The sequence below is a fragment of the Leuciscus leuciscus genome (genome assembly GCF_965113295.1).
Source record: "Leuciscus leuciscus genome assembly, chromosome: 8".
NCBI lineage: Eukaryota > Metazoa > Chordata > Actinopteri > Cypriniformes > Leuciscidae > Leuciscus > Leuciscus leuciscus.
Genome location: NC_138732.1, coordinates 20941550 through 20958311, shown reverse-complemented (window position 1 = coordinate 20958311; position 16762 = coordinate 20941550). Strand labels below are relative to the sequence as shown.

General features: G+C 39.6%; 2 protein-coding genes across 4 annotated transcripts in view; one reads left to right on the top strand and one right to left on the bottom strand.

Annotated features, from left to right (window-relative positions):
* mrpl11 (mitochondrial ribosomal protein L11) overlaps positions 1 to 16762 on the top strand; it is a 34685-nt gene that overhangs the window by 10073 nt on the left and 7850 nt on the right. The window lies entirely within an intron of this gene.
* On the bottom strand, positions 1768 to 9500 carry tmem265 (transmembrane protein 265). Of its 3 annotated transcripts, none has more exons than XM_082178626.1 (2): positions 8040 to 9500; positions 1768 to 4482 (listed from the first exon to the last, which is right to left on the bottom strand). In XM_082178626.1, exons 1-2 carry the CDS (start codon positions 8087 to 8089, stop codon positions 3435 to 3437), a joined length of 1098 nt encoding a protein of 365 aa, XP_082034752.1. In that variant the 5' UTR covers positions 8090 to 9500; the 3' UTR covers positions 1768 to 3434. The 3 variants fall into 3 exon arrangements, with proteins under 3 accessions (XP_082034752.1, XP_082034753.1, XP_082034754.1); XM_082178627.1 differs by having other exon boundaries at positions 1768 to 5708; positions 6260 to 9498; XM_082178628.1 differs by having other exon boundaries at positions 8502 to 9498.

Below are 16762 nucleotides of genomic sequence, written 5' to 3'. Positions count from 1 at the left end.
AAAGCAATCGGTCGTATCCTGGGAATAAATGGTGAGAAGTAGGCTATTAACGATGAGATATTATGCAGTTTAGCATAGTGTAACAAAATGACCTCAGGTAGGCTATCCAGCGCTAGTTTTGACAACATTGCTGAAGTTGCAGTGAAAAAGGCGTTGTATACATAAAGGTGTTGACTAGGCGATGTTTTTATCCCATCATTGACAGCGCGGGCGCGCGCGTGCTTAGAATAAAAAGACCGTTATCGGTCGTTGGTGTGGATGCATATATAGTTATCTTTATCGTTATCTTTATAGTTATCGTGCTTGGTGTGAACGGGCCTTTATTGTGTTTTTGTTGAGGGAACAAGTGTGATGCCAACTTTCGGGTTGGCCTATTAAAAAAACACAGCTTCCACAGCTTTGACCATTTCAAATTCTGTCGTCTTCTGCAGGAGTTGAATGTTCAGAACGAACATCTGATTTTATATATTTTACCACATCTTTTTATCCCTCTTGTTCACAGAGATGTGATGTTTCTCTAAAGGTTTTTTGTTTTTTTTCTCCACCACATAGGGACTGTCATTTAGCCCAAAGTTCACACAGGCTTACCTCTGCTCTGATTTGTAAAGCACATTCATAACTAACAAGCTAATTACAGCTGTAATGATGTCATTACGGTCCCTTGCCCATCATGATGATAATAAATGAGACATTTTCTTCTGCCAGTGCAAGTCAACCTGGCCTCCAGAGTGATCTTGCCTTCTGAAGAAAGCTGTAATGAACTAAATATGAGGTGTAATGAGTCTCAATCAAGCAAAGCAGCACCATATGTCCGTGAAACACGCAGTCGTGTGTTTGTGCATGTGTCTACACGTGCTCTTGTAAGCTCTGTTTGAGCTCTGCCATCTTTGACTCTACTTTTATGTGTATTAAACTGTAAATAAATTGCAGCCAGCAGGCCTTCAGCTTACAGCTCTGGCCCTTTAATCTTCCCGCTTTCTCCCTTCTTCGTTTTTTTCTCTCGTCTGCCTAACCATCCCTGACAGGGTAAGCGCATAGAGGTAGGCTGCCTGTCGGCCGGGGGGCAAATTTAAACAAACGAGAGAAATAAAAGAGGGAGTTCTGGAGGAGAGGGTGGAAACTGACAGCTTCTGTGGAGGAGAGTAATTACAGTCCAGGGAGAAATTAACTCAGCCGGATGGAGGAGAGAAACAGGGACGGAATAAAAGAGGGGCGTGCAAGACAATAGTTCAAGTGTTTACGTTCAGATCAAGCATACCAAAACTGTGAGGGAAATGGCTGAATCTGTGAAACACGTCCACATCACATTTCACTCCATAATCAAAAGAAAATATGAATGCACCATGCAATATTTTCATTACAATTAGAGGAATAGTTCACCTGAAAATTACTAACTCTTTATTCCCGTCTGTCCATCCGTCCATCCATCCATCCATCCATCCTTTCTATTCATCAAAGAATACTGAAAAATGTTTCCACTAAAATATTTTCCACGCTAATAAAAAAAGAAAAGTTTTCCTGAGCACCAAATCAGCATATTATAATGATTTCTAAAGGATCACGACACTGTAAATTCAGCTTTGCCATCACATTAATACAGCTTCAATTATATTAAAATAGAAAAGTTATTTTAAATTGTAATAATATTTCACAATATTACTAGTTTAAAAAACACATTTTAGAAATGGTTGTATTGCTTTTTGCTGTAGATTCTTTCTTTTTCTTTTTTTTGCGATACAGAATTTAGAGAGGGTTGTAATGTGCAAAAAAATTATTTCATTAAGCAAACTACTTATTTGTTTCTTTTAATTTCAGGGTGAAATATGACATTTTGCTCGAATAATAAACATGTCTGACCTGCTAGTTCTGTTCTTTTCACTGATTTCTCTTCATTATGGGCAAGCTGAAGAGTTACAGTGAACATAACATGGAGGGTGTGCATTTAAAATGAAGAGAGAGCGAGAGCGAGAGAGGGAGAGAGATGAAAGGCTGAGAAATGCCATTCTGGTCTGGTTCATATGTCTGATATACCTCTAAAGCGAAATCAGCTTCAAGTTGAGCTGCTCTCAGTAATTCAGTTAATTTATAGCTAGGCTTATTTTTAGCATTTATCATGCAAGTTTGTCCCCTTTTACGTTCTGTAAATATTCCTTGTAAATCATGTAGTGCGGTATAAGCTCTTAGCTCTTTGAAAAAATTTGTCCCATTTCAATTAATATGAGTAATAACGGTTTATTAGAGCAAGGGTGGGGGGATTGTTAGAGGGCTTTAGAGGCTGCTGATGGAGAGTGAATAATGCCCAACCCCCCATCATCATAATCCGCACCAGGGTTCATTCTCTATCACCACATCAGAATGTCTTTCCCTAACATCATACTCCTATGTACAGATCTGTCATTGGTAACCACAATGGGAAAGATGCTTCAGTTCATGCTGTGGTAACTATGATACATTTAAAGGTGGAGATTGGTGAGCTCTCACTGTCCATTCTGTGTACAAATGCCTGCTGCACACAAAAGGATCTAAGTCTGAGACAACATTGAGAAACTGGGACTCAGTAATCTGAAAATAAACAAAGTTTTAGGATTTTGAAAGATTGGTGACATTTCATTTTGTGCTGGAGTAATGTGCTGCTTTTACACAAAATGAATGTAATGTTTTCAAGTCAACTTTTGGCCTGAACTTGCTATGCTGATAATATAATTTGTAATGGCAATTTTTGTTGAAGTATAAAAATGCAAAATAGAAGCATTTTCACTAGTAGTCTCAGACATTTGGACTGCACTGTATGTAATTTGTGCAGAAAGTTTTACTGTTTTAAGTGTTTGACAGATACTTTCGTTATTGCGTTTTCTCAACCATGAAATGTCCATTTAGTTGGAGGAATGGATTAATTTGTTTGTGAAGACCAACCATAAAAATTGTGATTTTAAATGAAGTTCTGTCACATATCATTTTTGAAATGTTGTCATTAACTTAAGTTTTACAGGTCTCCACAAATTTACTGTGGAGCTGCTTCTGTCTCGCATGTCAGACCAACGGATTATAGGTCTAGCTGCATCTGAATGGTAGAGGCAGGTGTATATTAAACATTTTTATTACAGAGTGGAATATTAACAGTGGTCATGCTTCACAGTACATGGTTTAATTCAAGTCCTTGATGAAAAATAAACAAGAGTAACAATATTAATTGTAGCTCTTTTAAGAAGGCACTTAATTAAAACAGCTCCAGCTTCATTATCATTTTGTCTGGGAGCTTCACACCACAGTAGGCTACTCGTGTTTGGCTTTACAAATCATCAGTTGTTCAAACTACAAAGTGTGCTAATACGATAAGTTATCTCTGCTAATCTTGTGAAAAGCACAGAGACAGTTGGTTGGTTATGTGCCCATAAATTCCAGTTGCTGGCAGATTCAGGGCTTTTCCGTGACCTCTAGAGCTCGTGGGAAATGTAAGCCGGTCCCAGAGAGGTCTCGGTGGGGTCCAGGCTGACGTGAGAGAGTGAGTGGCTGTGTCCGTGAGCGCGTGAAATCGTGTGGTAGCGCGTGGAGGACGGCACTGGAGATGTGCACTCTTGCTCCTGCTCCGTGGTTTGGTCCGAGGCCGCACCTCGAGTCTGGTTTTCAGTTCCTGTGGCGGCTCCTGTCCCCTGCATCCCTCTGCTGCCCTTTCTGTGCCTCTCCCAGGCAGAGCTCAGCTTTACTGCAAGAGCCAGCAGGTTTTTCCCCAGGAACACCGTAGACACCCGTGGGTCCCTGTACCACAGCATCCCGACTCCTCTGGGCACGAGCGTGAACACATTAATGGTCACCAGACTGAGCCACGGATAGATGGCCTCCTTTCGTGCTGCCTGCAGCCCAGGTAGCGCAGTGGCACCCAGCTCTGTGAGCGACACGCACGGCAGTAACAGCAACAGCACGTAACAGTAAAAGAACACTATACCCTCAACCCAAAGAGGAACCCCTACGCTACCCTGCACCTCCCATAGCCCAGCTTGCAGATCCAACACATCAAGCAAGTCGACCACCACCCACAGAAGCCGGCTGCGCACCTCCTGCTTCCTACGGAGGGGAGTCATGTAATCGGCTCCTGTCAGGATGAGGAAAAGCGAGGGCAGGCACACCGAAAGTAAAAGAGTCAGAGTCTTGCGGGCGAGAGGATCCGGGGGTCGTCTCTCCTGTCTGTAATTCTGACACACAAAGAAAAGCTTCAGCTGCAGCAGCGAGAGGAAAAGGAACCAGAGAGCATTGGCGAAGCCCCGACGGGGAGAGCGAGCCTCCGAAACCACACCGGCAGAAACAAAGCGGAGCGCCAGCAGGAAACACAGGTCACCGAGTGCGACGGCAACACAAGGCCATACCGCAGGACGGGCTCCGCTTCGAGGTCCCAGCATGCTCTGCTCCAGCAGGTAGAGGTCGACCACGGCCATCGTGCTCACTGTCACCAGAGTAGACACGCACACCTGGGGCGAGGGCAACATGCTTGAAGTAGAAGGAGAAACAAGGACATAGTCAGACTCTGATGGCTCATTAAGGAAAGAGATGAGGATGGTTTAAGAGGTTACATCCTTCATTTCCTGATAAGGACATGAGCTGCATGATTATGTGCTATTACAAGACCGGAATATACAGAGAAATGTGCACTTTCTGAGTGAATTAGCCATAAATCTTCAAAGCCTTTGATGTACATGTTCGTAATAAGGCAGAACAGTCCATTTTTATGGACTAAGCAAATTGCATGATTTTCTACAATGTGCAGGCCAACAATAGACTATTCATACTCTCCCTCAATACCTCTTCATTGTTTGGCAACCTTTAAAATAGGAGAGTTTTTAACTTTAATTTCAAGAGTAGTTGAATGTCTGTATCGAAGGTTTTTCTTGATAAATGTAGTTTGCAATCCTTGGAGATTTTACGATTCATGACATTTCAAAGGCTTGTTTAGTTGACAAACAAAGCTGGTGACATTGACAGGATTAGTAAAATGAGGTTTGTGGCAGTGCTGAATATAAGCTTTTGCTTGTTTGAGACAGGGCTTTATGGTGGCCAGGGTCTTTTTTCATTACTTCCAAAACAAGCACATCTTTCTGCTTTCAATCTAATGTATTTTTCCCAATTGACGCCTTGAATATAATAGAATATGCCAGAATCTTTCTTCCAGTTTTTCCAGTCTTACACCAGAATCTCTTTTCTTTCTTTTTTTTTTTACTCATGAAACTTTGAGTCTTTTCGTCTTTGGAAGTGTCTGTTATTTGCATAGTATATAGCATTCATGTCAACTCTTGTTCCCTTATTAATTAATTATATTGAAGGGAACCAAGGCACAATTTCAAAGCCTCTTTTCCTCGTGGCTTGCTTTCCATGCTGTTTTTTTCACATATTGCAGTATTTAATGGTTTTTGGTTTCAGTAAGCATGACATGATCAAGTCTGATTCTCTGCCTCGTTTTCTTTGGCCTTTCAAGTGCATTGGCCACCTGCAAAATGGCGACACTCAATCTTAATACTGTCTGAAAGGTGTTGTCATAACACTGCATACTGATGTTGATTTTATTCATGTTTCCTCAAGCCATATTTCAGCAACAGACAGTGTAAAACTGGGGTATTGATTAATGTAGAGAAATGATTGTGGGCTTTATGGTGAAATCGAATGCAGGCCTTCTCAGCCGAATGAACTCAATGTCCGATGCACTATAGCCATCTACTAGTCTCAGCCTCAGACGTCACGCCCACGGAACGTTGGCTAAACGTCTGATGCATATGGTACACTTAACTGGAAACACTTCAGGAATGTCGAAGTCGTCATCTGATTGGTTGAATTTTATCGGATTTTCGGGGGGCGCGAGTGTCGCGTTTATTTTCGGTCCGCCGGGAAACAAATGTCATGACGCCAAAACCCCTCGTGGAAGAAGAAAGTCGTTGTTTTTACAACTGAGACAATGAGCGCTTACCACGATCAACTAAACGCTGTATTTTCAAAAGTATGTGAAGTTCGCGGCTCCATTGATGCAGTAAACTTGCACAAGGTTCTTGAATGAATAATTTATTAGATGCACGCCGGTCTGTTATTGTAGGGACATCAACATTATATTGTCACGCCCCTAAATATGACGCGGTACAAAACAAACTGTGATTGGTTGTGTTACATGTCAGTCAAACGTCCTCTTGGGCGGTCCTTGGCCAAGAAATGCTGCGATAGAGTCCAGACCTTCTGCCGTCAGTCTGAAGGTCTGGCTATGCGAGACTAGCCATCTACTAACCATTTGTGTTTGGTGTAGAGTGTCAACACCTCAGATAGATGACTTTTTTTTAATAAGAAAGTCATTACTATTGAGGGTATACAGGGTGTCAACAGGGTTATGGAATACAGGGTTTCAACATTTTGTTTTATTGGATTTTTCTTAAATGTTATAACTACATAAAATAATCGTTTACACAAAAATGGTTTGGAATGGCAAGAGGGAGAGTAAATTATGACAGAAATGTTTTGGGTGAACTATCCCATCACAACTCTTGCAACTTTTAAAGACCCATTAGGTATACTTGTGGATACATGGGGGGAAAAGTGTTAAATCGTGAGGTGAAATGGAAATTGAATGGGGTGAGAGAGAAACAGAGAGAGCAAGGTGGTGATTCATTCCCTTGGCTTTTTACAGACCTAATAAAGTGTTATGGCAAGATGGTAATGGTTCATAAATAAGCTGAGGGAAATGAAGAAGGAAAGAGTGACGAGTATAACACAAAAAGCACAGGCGACCTGCTCTGGGAAAAAGGAGATGTTGTGTTGATGAGAATGTGAATGGAAATATATTCATAGCTTGGGAACTGTAGAAATTAAACACATTAAGTGTGAGGAAATGAAGGGAGTATGTTGGTAAATGACCTAGAATGATTAATCTTCTGTGAGCTCTGTGGAATGAAAATGGAGTGTGCGTCACTAATATCTGATTTTGACTGCAAGATCTTATTTTGTATCTCTGTTACTGATTTTCTGCTTTGGTATTCAATTGAATCCAATAATCTCAGACTGAGGGTTGAATTTAGGAGAAGCCACATGCTCCTGAAGAAAAATGCTTCAACACAGGACAGATCTTTCTTTTTCAATCAGAAAAATGATAGAAGATAGTTATTTTTGGACGAAAAAGGAATTGAAACCCAGAAGGCTTGCCTGCAGGTGCAGAGCTTATCTTTTGACTCCACTGTCAGCACATAATTCATCAGGTTATCAAGTCACTTGGATGATAATGTGTTTTTTTTTTTTTTAAGCACATCAATAAAGACTAGACTTCAGTAGGCTACTGACAGCCAATGCATCCTTAACTATAAGTAATTGCTTAAGGCCACAGGTTACAGTGAATAATTTAATGCAGTTTTGCTTTGTACAAATGTGTGCTTTGATCTGTGCTTTCATAGGCTACGTCAACAACAGATGAGCAATGTACAGACACCAAATTATTGCGTCTTATAACAATTAGATTTTTTTTTGTGTGTTAAAAAGCAATATTGGTCAATTGATAATATTTAATATTATATTGTTGTAATCGAATGGTCATGGAATTGTCTAAAAGCAGAAATAAAACAACAGAATAATTTCTCCATATTTGTTATTGCAAACTTAATAAAAAATAACCTATCGATCATTAATATTTGCAAATGTAATTATTTGAATCTCAGTTGTTTTAAAGTGATGTCACCAAAAATAATAATACTAATAATATATTTTTTAAATAATAGTAAGCAAACAGTTTTAAAAGAACAGACGTTTCTCAAAATATATTTGATGGTTTATGGACGAAAAGGGAATGATATAGGCTAAATAAATTATGACAGAATTTTGAACCATGTCTGTAATGTTTTATAGAGGATAATAAGTAGGCTAATGTAATAAAGTAATGTACGACAATGTGAGGAGAAATGTAAAAGCTTCTCATAATTAACACTCTAAAGTGATGGTCATTATTAATGGTCTAGGTTAAATATAGTGTGAGGAATATTGTAAATGTTTAATTGCTGTGTGCAAGTGCCCATAATCGCGTCTACCTCTCATTCTTGGAGATGCTCTCTGCTGGACTCATGCCACATGCCCTCATTTACGAGTAAACGACTGAAAATGTTCGTCGGTAATGTGCCATTGAATCATTCCCACACAGAGAATATCATCACAGTGGCTCTCACTATCAGTGTTCGCGAAATAAATGGCATCATCTGTCTTGATGCTTGTAAGTGTCGAGCTGCTGCTGCTGCAGTACACGTGTGATCATCAGACCTGTTCCACTTCAATATATCACCATATTGCGACAGGTGTCATTGCATTAGGAAGGATACACATCCGAATTGGCAAGGTGTCAATCTCACCAGTGAGCTCGGTCAGCGGCGAAACGGTGACATCTAAAATATTTTGAACTTTTTGGACTTGAAGGCTGCATGAATAATTGAATATCAAGTTGCAAGACAGCTCAACTTCATGTTAGCAGGAATGGATGAAGAAGAGAGTGTATTTACCCCACAGCATGAAGACTTCACAGAGCAGTCTCAATCTAATGACCAGCGCAAACCTGCAGGCATCAAGACGATATTATCTGAATCCAGTGTCCGAAATCGCGCTGTTCGTCCAGTAATGACACTGTACTGCTTCTTAACAAAACTGAACGTGGAAAATAATCCAGAGAAGTCAACCACGTCACGCTCAAAGGCTACATTGTCCATAACATAAGCCCCGACGTGTAGTTTATTCGGGCGAAGTGATGAGGAAAGCAAGCCTTTCTGCCTCCTGACTTTCTTTGTCGCAAAACCCTTATATAAGCGGCATGTGGTTTATTCCGTTATCTCGACTCGAGTAGGCTCCTTCCCGGTCCATAAAGACTCTCGGGCGGCTGCGATGAAGCTTTTTGCGGGCTGAGCAGTAGAAGTCGGTCAGAAGTGCGTTATAACTGCTGACTCCGTAACTGAAGCCGTTTTTCCGAGTACCTCGACGTCGTCTTCATACTTCACTAACGAAAGAACGCGTCGCGAGACAGTTTATGATTGCAGTGTGTCATTTGTAGGCAGCTTACGTGCACTTGCACCCCTCCCTCCGATCGCTCTCCAACTCTAACGCTTAGTTGCTTCTCTCTGAACCTCTTGGATTTCACTTCAGATAGCAGGCGGGGATATTTGAATGGCCTCGTGCCTATTGTGAGTCAACATCCGGATGGGTCCGTGCTGCTAATTACTGCTGCTAGTGAAATCATTGCTATGATAATTACATTGTTCTTGCCTGGAGGAGAAAACAACACCCCCGATGTCCCTGCTGTTAGTGACGAATGATTGTGTGGTGTGAGATGAACTAGAAGGTGCTATCAGATTGGTTATTGTCATTTAGCAAATACTTGGAAAAAAAATCTACTATAACTAATTGCAAGTACAGTCCCCTGGGTAAATGCCTGACAGGAGACGGGTGACTGTGTGCATGCATTGCATAGATTGCAAATGAGCTGCAGTCTTTGTATTGTAAGCATAGATCTTTAAAGGTGCACTGGTTTTTTGAGGGATGAATAGGCATACATTTGAAAAATGTAAAAAAAAAAAAAAAAAAAAAAAAATCATGTACATTTATGTCAGCGTAAAAGCTGATTTAATAAATGAATAAAAGCTGATTTATTTTTTGGTCCCTAAAGACATATATACTCCCATGCTAGTAAGCATTGTCAATTGGGTCCCTTTAAAATGAGAAAAAAAATGTTTTTTGAGATATTCAAAGATATTCACATTTCTCCAATAGGGAATCAATACTTATGGTTTAAGATAAAAAAAATAAATGTATATATATATATATATATATATATATATATATAATTTCATCAGTATGGGTGTCTTTATGGGTGCAATTAGGTCCCAAATACCACCCACACCTAGAAATGTTTAAACTTTTTTGCAACTTTAGGGGCCAATTATGAAAGTATTTGTTTCCTGAAGAGACGCTGATCTGTTTGGTCCTGAATGGATTTTTCGATGTATGTCTGCCAATTCCTGTGAGCCAAACAATCATAATTCTTCACATATCACACCCTAAACATAGCTTCCTAAATAAGACATTTTTTAGAAATAATGAATACTTCAGGGGGGCTGAAAAAAATATGAAAAGCTTAAAAATGAAACAAGCTGTGAACATAATGTTTGCCATTACGACATCTGATTTGACATGCATTGACTCCATTGGAAAAAATACACATCAATCTATTTATTTTTATGTGGAATAAGGAGGAAACTTATTAATAAGTTTGAGGTATCTGCTCTTGCATGATCAGAGCACCAGTATGACTGGAGATTGAGCTGAATCTCATTATCTGTTCAATTTCTTCCACGACAGTTTCCACTCACTTTATTAAAATCAAAGGTTGTATCTTTTCTTCACAATGTGCACCTTATCTATTCATGGTGAGGGGTCATCTTGGAGTTTTAATCAGCCAGATGGGAAAGAAAGGCATTGAAGGCAAAGTCATCTTTCTTGTCACAGTCCGCTATACGCACCACTGGTTTGCAGACATTTTCCATTCCTTGCCTTCAATATTTTTTTGCCTTTGTTAGCTCCACCCACAACTCCACTCTATCTCTCCATCTCTATCGCCTCCTCTCTCACTCGCTCTTTCCCTTTCAGTCCCCGTGGGGCTGAAGTGGTTGAAGGTCACTCTGATCTGGCTAGATTTCAGCACGGAGGGAGTGAGAGAGGCGGAGAAAACGAGACAACAAAAGTCCAGCAGTGCACAGTCAACACTTTCGCCCCCATAAAGTTGGTAAAGACTTCAAAAAATGCCTTTTAGAAATGTTGCAGGCCTGATTGGTGCCCCAGGTGTGCACTGGCAGAAGCTTGTCCCAAGACATTCCTCACTGCATCCATCTGCTGCGCATTAGAGCACTTAGCTGACACCACACATGCTCCAGCCACAGCAAAACAATCCGTCTTACTGACTGGAAGATTCTCGCAGTGAGCGCACAGCTCAGTGCTGTTTTTGATCATAAATCCACACCTTAACTTCCTGCTTTTATGTCTGGAGTTTAAAATAGCTATAAATCTTACTATTAAAACAAACCCTGGCGAACTGATAATGATAATCGGTTAATTATGAGTCTTCCTTATTAACTGACTGGTATGTTGCAGAGCTCTGATAAGATAAGACATCCTCTGATGCGATGTAATTCTCTGAAGAGTGGGTCTGAGGAATTGAGCTCTTTCCTTTAATAACATACGTTTAATGAAATCTTTCCACACTCGCTGATTTCCATCAGACTTTGGACATTGGCACAGATGCGGCTCCCTCAAAGCATTTATTGTCCTTTTTAACTTTTTCTCTGCCACATAGCTTCATGCTGTGTCTCAGACCTTCTCCCTGCAGTTTATTATCTGTAAATAAATGTGTTCTTCTTTATTAAACTGATTTCAAGTCAACAATCCGCCATATTCAAGGACGGAGCGGTTCACCAGCGGGGCTGCACACTCATTTAGAGGCGCAACATGTTACTTTGCTTCCAACTGAAGTAGGTATAGCTATCAATATTGGTTGTAAAATTGACCCGAAAATAATGTGTCCCCAGTAGCACGTCTCGCCCTGTAGCCTTCGCTTTGAACACATTAATCATCACTGCATATGCTTTAAAAGAGAGTGATGTGTTTTTAAATGAGTGAAGTTACAGGGGAGTTTGGGATGATCAAAGATAAAGCCATTAGCCATTCTGACAAACTTTTATGTTAGCGTTCCACAATGTCTGATGCAAACATTCTGTGATCGCTCATGGCTCAAGCAAATGGCTAATAATTCTCTGTGCACCCACAAATAGGAGCCTCTCCTGTACTAGGCCTTGTCCATTCCTCTTCTGAAGTCTCCAACTACCAGACGGGCCAGAGCGGTTGGAGGGTATGAGGCTAATCAGCTGTATGACGCCCTTATGGGGAAGAACGTAATAAAATGGGAAGGGTTCAGCACATTGAATTAGGGAAGGGGAACTGGAGTAATTAATTAGAGTGTCTCACACTGCAGAGTTTAATTAACCCCTCGTCTACACCTCCCACCTCACCCCCATCCTTCAGGACGCTGGCGTGGGCAATGAATTGCTCGTCCTTGGGTGCCAGGGGCAATTAATCCTGCCTGCTGCCCTGAGGCCACGTCCCCTGTCATGCTTGTGTACACACAACCTTTTTTGCACTTCAGTTTCACTCACCGTTACATATCAGTAGACACAAGGAAGGAACATGCGGTGCGGTGTCCTCTAAATCTTACACTGAGAGAGCCCTCTGAAAGAAACTGTTGTTACGCTCTCTCGCCCGCTTTAATTCGTCATCTCGCTCTTCTCCATTTTACTCTTTCCTTTTGTTTTGTATTGTCTGTAATGTAGAAGGATAGTCCAACCTATAATAATAATTAATTCATCATTCTGTCATCATCTGCGCACAATCATGTTGTTCTGAATCGGAACCTGTATGACTTTTTTTTTTATCGAACACAAAGTTCAATTATCGGAAGACTGCATAAGACGTAGAATATAACGCACAAGTCGTATAGACACTTTAATGCAGTTTTGTTATTGTGAACTAAAAATAAACTATTAAAAATGTTTATATAAGTTTAAAAGCTTAAATACAATAAAATATGGCCTGGTTTCATTAACAGGGCTAAGATTAAGCCAGGATTTGAATGGCACTAAGATATTTTAAGATATGTCAGAGCAAGTTGCTTTGAGTTAAAACGGCTCAAACGGCATTTTAGTCCAGGACTAGGATTGAGCCTTGTCTGTGAAACTAGGCAAATTAATATTATGAACAACGTAAACTTAAAAAAACTTAAATGAAAATTAGAAATGTTTCTTTGGCAATTAACTGAAATAAAATAAGTTGAAGTGCTAAATTTAAGTACCCAAGCCAAATGAAAATATATACATTTTTAAAATGAATAAACTGAAAATACACAATTAAAAGCTAACTCAAAATATCAATGAATACTATAATGGCAGTCTGTATAAATAATAAAAAGAATAACACTGCTTTAATTATACTTTTATGGTGCTTTTGTGTGATTTTTGAAGCTTGAAATCTTCAGCTCATTTTAATGCTATAAAAAAAAAAAAGGAAAACTTATTAGGTGTTTTACAGATTTCACCAAAGTCACACAATGACATTTAGAATGACATGGGCCAATAAAGAATAAATGATGACACAATTAAACATTGGTGCTCTATTAAGTGCCTCATTTTGTTGTAATTTATTTTTTATATATCAGTCCCCATCACTGATTAGCTATTTTGTCCAACAGCTTCTATCCTCAGTACTGACCCATACAATGTTCTGTTCCTTATATGAAGTGTTAACAATTTTAATTTGCTTAATTTCTTATTCATGCATTTAATTACACAGGTTTTCACTTAGTTGGAAGTCACACTGTCCTCTAATGCCTTTTCCTCAGAGGCTTTGCTGTAAAGTGATTGAACCACTTGAACCCACCACTGTGCTTATTTTCCTTTTGCTTTTTGCTTTTTTTAATGGAATGAGCTCACAGCCCTCACACATACATTCTTTATTCATGCCGGTCCCCTATGGCTTCTCCATACATCAGAACTCTGAAGCCTTTCACCCGCTTTTGTCAAATGGACCTCCTGAATGTTAGTATTGATCTTCATTATTGTTCTCATAGGGGACATGACTTGAACATAACACTGTTCTTCTCTGTCCTACACTAGAAATATACACACATGTGTGCAGTATTATTAGAAGCACTTATATATGTGGCCCTTCAAGCTGTTACTTCAGCTATCTGAAACAACGGTTACTTTCCCGGTCTGTTCTCACTCTTTTTGTCATTCATCCATGTCAGCGGCCATCTCGTTAAAAAGAATTGCTGAAGCTGAAAGCTCACGTTATAATAATGAAACGAATGCAAAGTGGGATAACTGATGAAAAGAATGGAAAAAGGAGATGTTTTGTGAATCACAAATACAGTCTGGATGCAGATACCATGCACAACATGTGGGGTTTTTAGTCTGGTTAAGTTATTCAGTCTTTTAGAGTTCCCTTCTTACACAATTCAGGCAGGATTTGTCTTCCGTCGGGACCTTCACTGTGAATGGCTGCTTTAGAGAATATTGATATGATAAACACTTTTAATATTCATCTGATATAATATAGTGCAGTGTCCAAGGTTGGTAGCACGCATGGAGCTTTTTAAAGCATGGAGGCATCATGGTGATGTACTGCAGCCATTTTGTTCTTCGCAGTCCTGCTTTTATCAGACACTATTGAAGAAAGAGGAGGTTTAATTGGACCGCTTCACTTCTGGATGATTAGATCTTGGGTTTTAGGGAGCTATACTAGCAATTTGGCCAGCACTTGAAAGTGAATGTATCTGCCATTAAAACGCGAAGCATCTTGGTCATCCGGAGCTTTATTCCGTAAAGATTGCCAGAGCAATCTTCATCTTCGAGCCTTGTCCTTTCAACCAACAACAGATTTCCATTTTTATAATGGCCTCACTTATGATATTAAAAGCGTTACGTAAAACTCAATTGCTACGATTTCTTCCATTGTACCGTCTTTGTTTGGCACAGTTTGAATGTCTTGTGTGTCTGATCAGTACACTGTCAGTACACTTCCATCACATTTCATCCTTGTTGCCTGCCTGCTTCCAAAATCGTCGGACGACCTCTTCCTCTCAGATCTGTCTGCTATCCTCTGCATGTCTCTACTTGTTTGAACTCCATTTCAGACAAAAAACAACAACTTTAAAGGGTTATAAAGCAGCGGGTGCAAAAACCGGTGTGGAATCTCAGTGTGTTCACCCAAGGGTTTTTGAGGCTCTCCTTACAACCTCGGTTTAATATTAATCCATATTTAATTAGGAGTCACCCACTGCCTTTCTTGTTTACTTAAATGTGTTGTTCTCGCTGAAGTTGGGGGGGCTTGAGGAGATGCTAGTGGGGTTGACATGGGATTACTATTAATAAGCAAGTCAGGAGGGAGATAGGCTGCCTGCCATCCAGGGCTTTTGTTTTTCATTTTATTTGTGTTAAAATTGAAGTTGCTGAACAGTAATACCTCTGGAAGCGGTGGGGAAATATTTGCTGTTCTCGCATGGCAGAGTTTGCTTTAACTAATCTGAAAAGATTGCATCAGTATTTATAAGGTAGAATCAAACACCATTGGCATCTAAAGGAAGTTCTTTGCAAATATACTTTATGCCAAAACGTGCTGTTTACCTTGGCCCGTATATCACATATGGGAGGTAACTTCGACTGTGGCAAAAAGGCTGTTTTGTTTTGCAACTCATTTTGGCCAAGAACCACTTACTTAAACAGGAAAGGTCGGACTGACATTTAATGTCACCAAACTCAAAAAAAAATCTTTGAACATGCTGTTTGAGGCAGTTTTGTTTATCTGAAATAATTGCCATGGTTGTGCAAAATTCAGAATTCCATTTTACTTACTTTTTATCTATTTATACAAACTTTTCTAAGTTAAAAATTCCAGTTATATGAATTTATTTGAATTTCAATTCATTTTAATTCTGAATGCCACACAGCCCTGGTTGATACCCCAGTAGAAGACTGTAAAAAATAGACAGAAAAATGTGTGAAATACAGCACCGTTCAAAAGTTTGAGGTCAGTAAGTTAATTTATACTTTTATTTAGCAAACACGCATTAAACTGATCAAAAGTGACAGTAAAGGCATTTATAAAGTTACAAAAGATTTCAAATTTACTTTCTATTCATCAAATAATCCTAAAAGAAAAGGTCACCACAAAATTATCATCAGCAGTGATCCTAACAAATTATTCTTGGGCAGTAAATCAGCTTATTAGAATGGTTTCAAGACTGAAGTAATGATGCTGAAAATCCAGCTTTGATCACAGGAATAAATTACATTTGAAAATATATTAAAACAAAACCAGTTATTTTAAATTGTAATGTTTCACTGTTATTTTTTTTCCTTCTATATTTTTTGATCAAATAAATTCAGCAATGGATAGCATAAGAGACAAAAAAATCTAAAATCTTAACCACAAACACTGGAATGGTGTAGTGTATGTTAATATGACAGAATTTATGTCTATCCAAAAATAATAGGTACAGATTTTTTCACCGACATCTGAAACGTCCAATAATACAATTTTGCTCATGGATATATATTTTTTACTTGGTAATAGGTGCTTCAAACAAAATAACTAATGCCACTAACTTACCAGTTCTTGGCATTTTTAGGGCAATATGCATCAAACGGTCAGTGGATGAACTGAGGGGGATCCATGGGTTCTGTTACTGTACTGCTAACTGCAATAGCAGCCCTTTCCTAATAGATCAGAGTCCAACTGTTAAATAAAGCTCTGTAATATCTACCTCAAGATGAAACAAGTGTTCCAGTCACTGTGGATCCTTTGAAAAGTTCAAGTGCAAGGAAAACTTTCACAACTGTAATACGATTACAGATTAGCAGCTGCCTCTGCAGTCAACCCACAGAAAACACTCATGCTCTGGTGAAGCTGCTCAGGAGAAATGGCAGCCAGTGTTGACTTAATGTCAGCTATACATTTAGCTTTCTGCCTGGCAAGGGCCAGGAAAGAGAATCTAATTTATCTGGAGTCTCAGAGGCATGATGACTGCCATACTCTGACATTATACACATACACACACACATATACTCACACCCTTGGGTAAATAGGCTTCCACCAGCCTCTCTCGTTCACTTTCTCACTCACTCACTCACGCAGGCATCCAAGCATGCCGAGGCATTCACAGTGCACC

Excerpts from the sequence above, each read along its gene's own strand:
- tmem265 (XM_082178626.1), bottom strand. The coding sequence starts at position 8,089 with ATGAGGGCATGTGGCATGAGTCCAGCAGAGAGCATCTCCAAGAATGAG. Across the intron at positions 4,483-8,039 it reads AGCATCTCCAAGAATGAGAG|CATGTTGCCCTCGCCCCAGG; the intron begins GTAGACGCGATT and ends TTCTACTTCAAG.